Here is an 11031-nt window from a genome sequence, read left to right as displayed (position 1 = left end):
CGTGAAGTGTGAAACTTGCTTGACGGACCTACTTCCAATTTTATCCTTCTTCTCTTTGCCACCCACCATGCTAGCTCATCTTGCTTGTCCACTGCATCACTTTTTGGAGATCTCATCAGCTGAGCCTTTACAGTCCCAGCCTCAATGGCGCTATCACCAATTGCATTAATAACATTAGGACCATCGCCACTAGCTAAATGAATTAGTTACCTTACCTTGGGACAAAACAACATTGAAACGTTGGATAGAAACTTGAATGATTTTGAAGATTTGGCACAATGAAGATAGAACTGACAGTGGGAAGAAATCTTTTGTGCAATATGGAGTTGAATATTTGAAAAAATTAGTAACCACCATGTGAATGCTTACTGGTGAGAAGACATACACGGGAGCAAACAATAAAGGCAAACGTAAAATGAGAATTTGATTGAGAAATATTTTGATAGGTCTAAAAATGAGACCAAAGCAAGGAATTTGATTAAGAGTAGTATAAATTTATATTAGATATTTGACAAAAAAGCACCCACAATGGCATTGGCGTCGCTTCCCTCCGTTGGCCAGGTTCTACTGCAAATCACCAAAGCCGCACCACAAAAATCTCTCATGCCAACACCCAAAGCCACCTCAGTACCTCACCATTTTACCCTTCATAAAAACTATCATTGGTCTTGACCACCCATGCTCCTAAACTGTAAACCAGACCCAAGCCACCACAGAATCCATCATAAAACCCAAAGCTGAGAATCACATTGGCAACAAGCATCATCAATGCCAAAACTGGAACAAGATCTCTGTCATTTATTTTAATTATTATTTTCTTTTCTTTTCTTTTTTGGGGGGGGGGGGGGGGGGTGAAGGCACTATAGCTCTGCAAAACATATTGCACATGTTCTAGAGTAGTAAAGTTCGTTTGAGCAAACAATTATCAATATATTGAACTTTACAAAGAAACTTTTAAAGAGAAATGCACAAACTTTTGATTCCATCAAAATTTCCTTTTGAGCATACAGCAAAACTACAATGTTTCGGCTTTGATACTATCAGATTCTGATGCCTATCTGCTCAGAGGCTAATGTTCTATCAGCAAAATTGGTTTAAACAAATTAGAGAGACAGCATGAACTGATGCCACAAATTCTTTGGTATTGAACAGCAAAATTTGGTACATGGATGGTTTTGCAATGAAGACACCGGACAACTCCTTGATGGCATGCTTCATGGATATCTTCCAGCTTCTCACAAGCTGCAGCATAATTCCATGACAAGCCGGATGGTTTTTTCTGAAGATGAATTAAACCATCAACAATGCAGTAGAACAACAATGGGTGTGGATCATATTTCCAAAAACCTTGCTGAAGTGCCCACAAGTTACTACACCCCTTCATTTCTTGGCACTTGTAGAGCATAAATATCGAAGCATGTATTCATTGGAGGAACAAGTATCTGCCAAATCCTGATGTGTTCTAGTAATTGCTTTCTGCAAGGATTTTAAAGCAGGAAGCAGATTTCTGGAATTCTGTTGAATAGAGTTGCCATGAGCTTTGCAGAGCTCCTGCCACACAAACCAATCACAATCCACGCATGAGATCTAAAAACTAGCACCATGCAGACATCATCTGCATCTAACATGACCAGAAATAGTTTAAAGAGTTGGAAGTAATGGGGAAAATACCTGACACCATCTAAGTATGAACTCCAAATGTGGGCAGCTTTCTAGAAGATCTGCAAATGCTTCTATTAATCTCTGTAGATATCTGTAAGGGATTGATGAAGCAACAGCTGGTATATCTACTGGACTGATGGCAAAGATGCATTTTTTAATTAGAGAATCCTCATTTAAACGAAGGCTAAGAATCAAAGCTCTGTTTTGTTGATCTTCATTTAGTGCTGCGTCAACTGCCTGTATAACAGCATAACCAGATAAATAAATATATAAATGAAGTAAAGACAATCGGCATAAGAAAAATACTGCTACTAAACTGAAATGGATAGTAGTAACAGAAAAGGAAAAAACTGCTATTAAATAAGGAAAATAGTGATATTTCTATTTAATATCTATTAACTAATTGACTACCCAATGTGATCAAATTCTAATCAAAACAATATTTGAAAAAACGAAAGACGTTTTGTTTATTGGTTAAAACCAAAAGAGATGAAATCTAGAAAATTATTTTTTATGATCTTCATTTTCGTATCATAAGCAATGGTTACAGTTTAAATGGGGTATACCTCTGGTGTAACATCTATGTCAAGGTCTGTGGGATCAAAGATAAAGGATTCATCGATCGAATATACTAGCACCCCCTCTGTAGTTGCTGCTGCAAAGCTCCGTCCAGTGGGTGCAATTCTGAGGCACTTTGTACGAATAACAGGCCTGCCATGGTTAGGCATGGATCCTGGTAAATCATAACCTAACTTTACTCGGGATTGTTTATCAACACCTTCTTCTGTGTCACTGTTATCATCATCAATTAGATCCATAGGGCCAGCTTCCGTCATATTCTTTGAGTTTAAGAAGTCAAGAACTCCATCAAGAGAAAGATTATGGGTTATTTGAAATCGACGCAGCAATACCTGTGCAGTTTAGATGTAAATATATAAACTTATTTATTCATCAAAAATATATAAACTTATTCAATTTGGTATACTTAAACTTTGGACACTTAAATAAATAAATATATATATAATGCAATTATTTAAATTCATATATATCTTAAATCATATAACCATTATAGGTTTTTACTTTAAAAAGAAGAAAAAAATTGCAACCTATAGTGGTCACGTATGATCTTTGAGTAGTTCATCATAGGGTTATATATGAAGCAATAAAATGCTAACCTTTACAGTCCTCCCATCAAAACAATCATTTTTCCAAACACCAATTTCGTATAGAAATGTAAAGACAGAAGAATTTATCTAATGAAATGTTTTTATATTGGCTAGTCACACATGCACCTAGAATAATTTATATATTGAAATGTTGAATTAACAATTGAACATAAATAAGTTATGGAAATGGAGCAACTGTTATTTGCTATCCTGTTTGACATTTTGGTGAGAGTCATGTCCACTAACTAAAAATTTTAGGAACTAGATAAAGGGACATGGAATAAATTTCTTTAAAAAAATGCACAATAAGCTAAAAAATCAGGTGTTACAAATTAATTATTAGGTTATAAATGTTGAGAGTGGGACAAACTAATCTAAGTCAATTCTGTCAATTGGCAATAATATGATATGTGTCAGAATAAGTACTTCATTTTTAAATATATTGCCCAAGATATAGATATATATATATATATATATATATTATTTTCCAGCGCATAGTCAAGGATTTATGAGCATTGTCTTCAACAACCTCTCAAAAGGTGAGAAAAGCATGCGTACAAAAGAATTTAATAACTATATTATTATTTTTATAAGTATAATTTAATAACTTTATTACTTAATACCTTTAAAAAAAAAAAGAAAAAAAGAAGAAGCAAATATCTCTTCCACATGGTTCTTTGTCTAGTTTCCACAATTACCAACCCAACAAATGATTAGAGGTAATGAGAGCTTTTTATCATATGCATAACAAAGACAATTTTCAGATAACAAAAACAATTATAACATGATAACAGACCAGAGCAGAGATGATTACTAGACAATACATTAAAAAACTTTAAAACAGAAGCATAGGTTCACTACAATAAGTTATCTCTGTATCTATGATGTATGCAAACTAACCTGATCCGCAACATCATACATACAGATGTATTTGCTAGTCCCTGCTGCTAAAATGTAACTCCCATCAGCAGAATAGCATAAAGTTGTGAAGCACTTTCCTGAACTCGAGTTAGCAGCAGATCTACGATCAGTCATGAGACGACCACCAGCAATATCCCTACGGCCCTCAATGGTGTACATTAACACACCATCAATTGGGTCCCAGAAATGAATCTGCCCGTCTAATGTGCTGGAAGCCAATTGCCTTCCATCTGGACGATAAACCAATGTAAGAACCTCATGTGTATGAGGAAATGTCTCAACGGCACCTTTTCCTTCAAAAACATCCCACAACCGAACAGTTCTGTCCCATGATGAAGAAGCTAAGATTGCCTACATGTGATAAACGAACACCTTATTAGGCACTCTATGAAATAAGGGGAAATCTTAAATAAATAAAATTTTTTTTTAAAAAACCCTAATAGCAAAATGAAAAATCTTTAATGCACTTTAGTTAAATCATTCTCCAATAGAATGTCGGGGAAGGGGACGTGCGCGGGGGGGGGGGGGGGGGGGGGGTGTAACTGGTAACCGCCATTCATGGAAAACAAAAATTACAATGAGATAAGCATAATTTGTTAAAATAACAAAGATAGGCACATGTTATTAGTGCAGAAACAAACAGACAAAAGACAGGCAAACTCACATTTGTAGGGGAAAACATCAACCCATGAACAGGACCTTCATGACCACTAAGCACATCCAACAAACGGCCAGTCTTCATCGACCAAACAAAGATCTGAACATGACATTATTTTAAAAAGTCAGCAAAAGATTTGGGAAGATTGGGTTGGGGGGGGGGGGGGAGGAAAAGAGTAGTGGTGATTGTTAACATCCATCAGAGATGGAAAAAGAATACCTCAAATGAATCTAGAGTTCCAGCACAAATCACTTCACCGCTTTGATCAGCTGCCAAAGAAATAAATTGCCTAGATGAAGGGGTAGTAAATGTCCTAAAGTTTCGATAGCGGAACAAATCCCATGCACGGACAGTCCCATCCAGAGATGCACTTAAGAGACAATGGTTACTAGCCATAAAATGGAGAGCAGTGACTGCATTAGTGTGCTCTGAGAATGTTACAAAGCAGAAGCCTGATGAAACAGTCCAGACCTGCATGAAGGCAAACACTAAAACTAGTACATTAGTTCAAGTACAAACTTAATAGGAGAAAAGGAGACAAAAAAGATGAACATTCAGCACATAATCATATAGAACAGTCAGAAAGACAACCTTAAGGAAATTGAAACTAACAGCTTCCGATGATCCAAGCAATGCTAAGTTGAATATAATGCTAGCGGCCAAAACATTTAGTATAAAATTAAATTCAACTAATTGCTTATGGAATTGGGTATTTTAAAAAAATCACTGAGAGGTAATGCAATGCCAATATATCACCTATCAGGCCAGTTTCAGTACCCACGAACTAGTATGCACAATTGAAATCATAAGACAATGCTAATTTGTGTAATTTGCCAAGGAAACATGACTGATGCTTCAAACCTCCAAAATGTTCACCATGCAGAAGCAGAAACTAGAGTATGGTTGAGGTAATGTGAAGAAAACCTTTAGAGTAACATACCAATTGGTCAATTTTAAAACGGAAAATGTTAAAACTACCACCAAGTTTACTACAAAAACCTCACAAACTAATGTGGCAATTACCTTTTCATGTTGTCTTTAAAAGTTGACAAACAGGTGTATAGCCTATGTAGTAGTAAAATTAATAGTGTCCCTAGCATCGCCCATTTTGAAACAGCCACATCAGCTCATTGCATACAGCATTTCTCAACAGAAACAAATGCCACCCACATGCACTGCACTATTATTATAATTACCACAATTTCTCTCTATAAACATTTCCATACAATATGCACAAACATACACTACATCTAAAACCAAAATAGCTAAGTCATTTGAGCTAAAACTTTGCATATCAACCAAACTTTCATGCTTTAACTTTTAAGTCATTAAATCATTTTTACCTTTACTTTATTATCGTCGGCTCCAGTAGCCACAAGCTGCGAATCAGGCGAGTAAGCCACACAATTGACATCAAAGTAATGCCCCTGCTGCTTCACCACATAACTCTCCGACCTCCACTCCCACACAAGCAACTGCCCAAGCTTCGCGCACCCGAATGTCAACCAATTCCCGGCCTCATTAAACACAGCCGTAGTAATCTTCTCTCTTGAAATCGACAACAAGTGAATGCAAACAAAATCAGGCACAGTCCTATACAACCCGAAAACCCCATTCGAAAACCCAACCACCACCATATCAAGCCCCGCATGATAATCACACGCTGTCAACTTCGCCGGAGCCTGATTAAAACAATCCTTCCTCAACAACCTCCATTTCCCTCCAACCAAATACCCACCATTTTCCTCCAAATTACCATCTTTGCCATCAGTTTCCATATCCACTCCTTCGGTTTCATCCAATTTACCATCTTGCCATTCCCAGCTAAACAAGTAACAGTCCCTAGTAACTGTATAAACCCTATCTACTCTTTTAGCGTTCTTATCGATACCAAAAAACGCACCGACTACGGTGTCCCTATGCCCCAAAAACAAAAACGGCTTCGTTTTGGCGATTAGGTTAACGGAGAAGAGTCTCGCCGTGAAGTCCTTCGACCCGGCGACGAGGTAGTTCGAGTCGGGGCTCCAATTCAGCGCCGTGACCTTGTCGTCGAAGTCGGCGAAGGTCCTCACGAGCTCGAAAGGGAAGAACTCCTTCCTGAACCCCGGCGACCGCCATATCTGGACGAGCTTGCCGACGGCGACGGCGATGCGGGACCCGTCGGGGCTGAACTGGAGGGCGGTGACGGCGCTCTTGAAGGAAATGCGGTGGAGGATGACGTGGCGGCGGAGGTTGATGAAGAGGCAGCGGCGGTTGTTGTCGACGGTGATGAGGAAGACGCCGTCGGGGGAGGCGGCGAGGCGGGAGATGTCGGCGGAGGATTGGATTGGGAGGGTTAGGGTTTGGGACTTGATGAGGTCGGTGACGCTCACGCGGTTACCGACCGGTGAGATTAGCAGGGTGTTGTTGCTGATCACTACGTTGCCTCCTCTGTATGGAGCTCCGAGTAGGTTTTGGAAACGGTAGTTCATTGCTTTTCGTCAACAGTGATTGTTTTCTGTTTGGTTGCCGAGAAAGTTGAGTTGGGTGGGTAATTTTTTTTTTTTAGACGGATTTTTCACGGCAATCAAACAGAGGTTGAAGGTGATATGCTGGTTTTGCTTGGTTTGTTTGGTCTTTCTTCTTGTTCAAAAGGTAGGGTTTTTCTAGGGTTTGTATAGTGGGCCGGGTTATTTACCCAGAATAAATTGGTACCCGTCGGCCTATATCACTAAGCTAAAGCCCATATCTTGGCATATTATGATGTCTAGCCCATTATAATTTTTTTTTTTTAAGGAAATTTACCTTTTGAATTTGATGGTATTATTTTTGAATTTTTTTTGTGATTTATGTGATAATGGTATTTTCAAATTTTTGAAAAATGGGTACCAATAATTCCTACTCTTTTTCTCCCCAAAAAAAAAATCATACTCTAATTATGGTGCTTTTTTTTAAGGAATAAATCTTACTCTGATTAGAGTAATTTTTAGATACTCCCGAAATATGAAGAATGATACTCAATTCTTTCATATTTATATTGAGGTCTACTTATTAAATTCATGGTAGGGTCCACTATGAATGTGAAAGGAGAAAGCACAATTTCTTCATATTTCAAGAGTACCTAAAAATTTTATATCAAAAATATATATATAATTATCCTTTTATGCGAATATATATAATTACCCTTTTCATGGGAACATATATAATTACCCTTTCTAAAAAGTCTTGCAAATTTTCATAAATTCAACTAAAGAATGTTGTTTATTATAAAGTTATTCAATTATGATAGTTTACTTTTGAAAATGGACAATATTTTCAAACTATCAAAAATAAAATATTTGAAGGAAAAAAAAAAGGGAGTTCCATAAGTAGGTACATGTTAAAACTTAGAATTGTTGAAGCAAAATTATAAATCTTTTAAAGTATAACCATCTATATCTATAAATATAATGAGAAGCAGTGGCGGAGCCACTTGATGACAGAGCGGGGCCTCCCCCCCCCCCCCCCCCACCCCAAATTTTTGAAAAAAATTAAATTTTTTTTGAAAATATCTTAAATAATTTGAAAATTTTTAAATAACCTTATCATTTTGGTCTCCATACCTGATAATATACGTATATATTTAATAAAGTCTAAAAATAAATATAATTTTCATTTAAATAAAATACAATCTATAAATACATATGTCAACAAATTACAAAAATTAAATATTCAACATCTTTAAAACGAATACATAGGTATTTTAACAATTATCTCAACAAATGAAAGGGAAAAAAAATTATAATTTTCATCCCAACACATTTAGGACTTACTTTTACACAACAGTAAAAAAAAATTGGAAAGTCAAAAACTTTGTTGGCCGCACCACCAAGTTCCCCACACAGTTGCAGATGCATTTTGTCTTACACAGATGACTCTCTCTTTCGCTCTCTTTATCTCCGTTGGCGACTTGGCGTTTGCCTTCTTTTTCTTTTTCTTTTTTTCAGTTCTTTCATTTTCTTTCCTCTCAATGTTGATGTAGTTTGTTTAAAAGTAAAAGTTTTGTCCTATGTGACTAAACTAGACAAGAAAGAGTGAAAGATTGAAGCTTCTCTGCCGTGAGCCCCTCATTTCCTAATTGTGCAGTGCTTTATGCCTCTAGCTGACTGGCTGACTCCTTGTTTTTTAACTCTCTTTTTTTTTTGAAAACGAAACCTGACTTTTATTTAAAGAAATTGAGAATCCTCATAAAAAGCTTGTAGTATTGGTGGAGGAATGTCCTCCAACCATACAACTTCAACCTCAATACTTTTTGCATATCTAGCTAGAGAGTGCATTGCAGAATTAGCCAAGCGACACACACAACTGATGGACACTTCCTGTAAACCCGAAATAATGCAGCTAATGTCTTTATACACATGACCCAATATAGAAAAGTTTGCTCGCACCCTAAAGATGGATGTGATGGAGTTCATTACGGTACTGTTATCTCCCTCAATGATCAAACTGTAGAACCCTGAGTCCACTGCAAACTCCACTGCTCTCCTGCAAGCAAGCACTTCAGCCTCCTCATTGTCCACCACCGCTGGGCCTTTTGCAAAGATGGACACCATTACTTCCCCCGATTCATTTCGAATAATAGCTCTAATCCCTGACGTGTGTATATCCTGGAATATGGCAGCATCGAAGTTTAGCTTGAAGCCATCAGCTACTGGTGGTTGCCACCTTGAGACTCTCGGGACACTTGTTGGGACCTCCAACTGAACCTGGGCTTCCCTGTATTCCTTCAAGAATTTTGTAGCTCTCTGAACAAGCTGAGATGGGCTACAACTTCCTTCCATGTATGACCATATTTCCGTTGGGACCATATTAACCATGCTTGTACAAAGAATAACTCAAGCTCCTCCAATGTTAGTTTGTGCATCATCTCTTCCACCAATTGTCTAATATTACGCACTTCACAGGTTCCCTTCTATAACTTCCTAGTACTCCCTACCCACACGTCTTGGGCCACACTACACTCCCACAACACATGCAATGCAAATTCAGCTCCTCTTGTACAAAGTTCATAGGTCTGATCCTTGATAATGGTTTTGCGTACCAAATTTTCATAGGTGGGTAAGATATCATGACAAACACGCCAACCAAAAATCTTGAGTTTGTTTGGAATGTTAAGTTTCCATAGGGTGCTCCATACTAAATCACCAATCCTTGTGTTGGAACATTCCCCCTACGTATTTTCCTCCTTCACAACCTGCCTGGCGATTTGGTACCCGAATTTGACTGTGTACTCACCCTCCTTACTATATATCCAGTATAAGGAGTCCTAGATGTATCTCCAACTTAGTGGAATACGGAGTATAGCTGCTGCATCATCATGATGGAACTTCTCTCCAATAAGTTGGCTATCCCAAGTATGGGCAGACCAGTCAATTAGTTCTGTCACTCTCCATTCCCACTCCTTATCTGGGAAAGTATGAATCACTTTATTCGTCGGGTGCTTTGGGATCCATTTATCTTTGGTAACCCGAATTGCCGCTCCATCTCCAACCCTCCAACAGTGACCTTTCTCTAAAATTCCTTGGGTCGCCAAAATACTCTTCCAAACATAAGAGTTGTTTGGTACATCCACAACATCCAAATCTTGGAAAGTGTTTTGCTTTGAAGCATCTAAAAAACAATGAGTCTTTTCCTTGCATCAACCTCCATCCTTGCTTGGCTAGCATTGCTAAGTTAAAGCTTCGAATATCACAGAAACTCATCCCCCCCCCCCCTCCCACTTTTTGGGTGTAGATAGCATATCTCAACTCCTCCAATGAATCTTCCTTTCATTGCCAACTTGTCCCCACCAAAATCTTGCGCACATGGCATTGAGTTCATTGCAAAGTTTTACCAGTAATTGAAATACCCCCATTGTATAGGTTGGTATTGATTGTGCAATGACTTTTATGAGCACCTCCTTACCCACTTTTGATAATAGTTTTCATTTCCACCCTTGTAGCTTTTTCCAAACTATATCTTTGAGAAAAGAGAAAGTTTGGTACTTTGTGTGTCCAATCAGTGTTGGAAGTCCTAAGTATGACTTAAATCTATCCACCTCCTTAACACTAAAAATATTTTTTATCCGTTCCCTTTGTTTCGCCTTTGTGTTACTACTACTAAAGCATATTGAAGACTTCTCCATATTGATGCACTGATTGAAAGCCTTAGCATACAACTGCGGTGTATCCATGATCACCTGAACCTCTTCTTGATTGGCTTGGCAGAATAATAGAGAGTCATCTGCAAACAAGAGGTGAGTAATACTAGGTGCTCTTCTGCTAATAGACACCCCATGGATCCGGTTCTCCATCTCCGCCTTTACCAGTAAGGAAGTGAACCTTTCTGCACATAAGAGAAAAAAGATAAGGAGATAGGGGGTTTCCTTGTCGAAGCCCTCTAGAAGGTATGATATTACCATAAGCTTTACCATTAATTCTAACATAAAAAGAAGAGGTGGAGAAACAACACATCACCCATTCTATCCAAATTTTAGGAAATCCCATCTTCACCATTATACTTTTAAGGAAGGTCCACTCAACCCAGTCATAAGCTTTACTAATGTCTAGCTTCAACGTACAGGACCCCTTTTTGCCCTTTTTACGCCCATGCATAGTGTGTAGGGAT

At 37.9% G+C, this 11031-nt stretch overlaps 1 protein-coding gene across 1 annotated transcript; it reads right to left on the bottom strand.

Annotated features, from left to right (window-relative positions):
• Positions 1-909: 909 nt before the first annotated feature.
• LOC142636840 (periodic tryptophan protein 2) lies at positions 910-7019 on the bottom strand. Its single transcript, XM_075811138.1, has 7 exons — positions 5751-7019; positions 4627-4878; positions 4414-4506; positions 3729-4100; positions 2229-2573; positions 1672-1899; positions 910-1551 (listed from the first exon to the last, which is right to left on the bottom strand). The coding sequence occupies exons 1-7, from the start codon at positions 6876-6878 to the stop codon at positions 1381-1383; spliced, it is 2589 nt and encodes an 862-aa protein (XP_075667253.1). The 5' UTR covers positions 6879-7019; the 3' UTR covers positions 910-1380.
• Between the last annotated feature and the right edge of the window lie 4012 nt (positions 7020-11031).

This window comes from Castanea sativa, chromosome 5, assembly GCF_040712315.1.
Source record: "Castanea sativa cultivar Marrone di Chiusa Pesio chromosome 5, ASM4071231v1".
NCBI classification, from domain to species: domain Eukaryota; kingdom Viridiplantae; phylum Streptophyta; class Magnoliopsida; order Fagales; family Fagaceae; genus Castanea; species Castanea sativa.
Note: the sequence above shows the minus strand (reverse complement) of the source record. Positions and strands in the feature narration are given on the sequence as shown.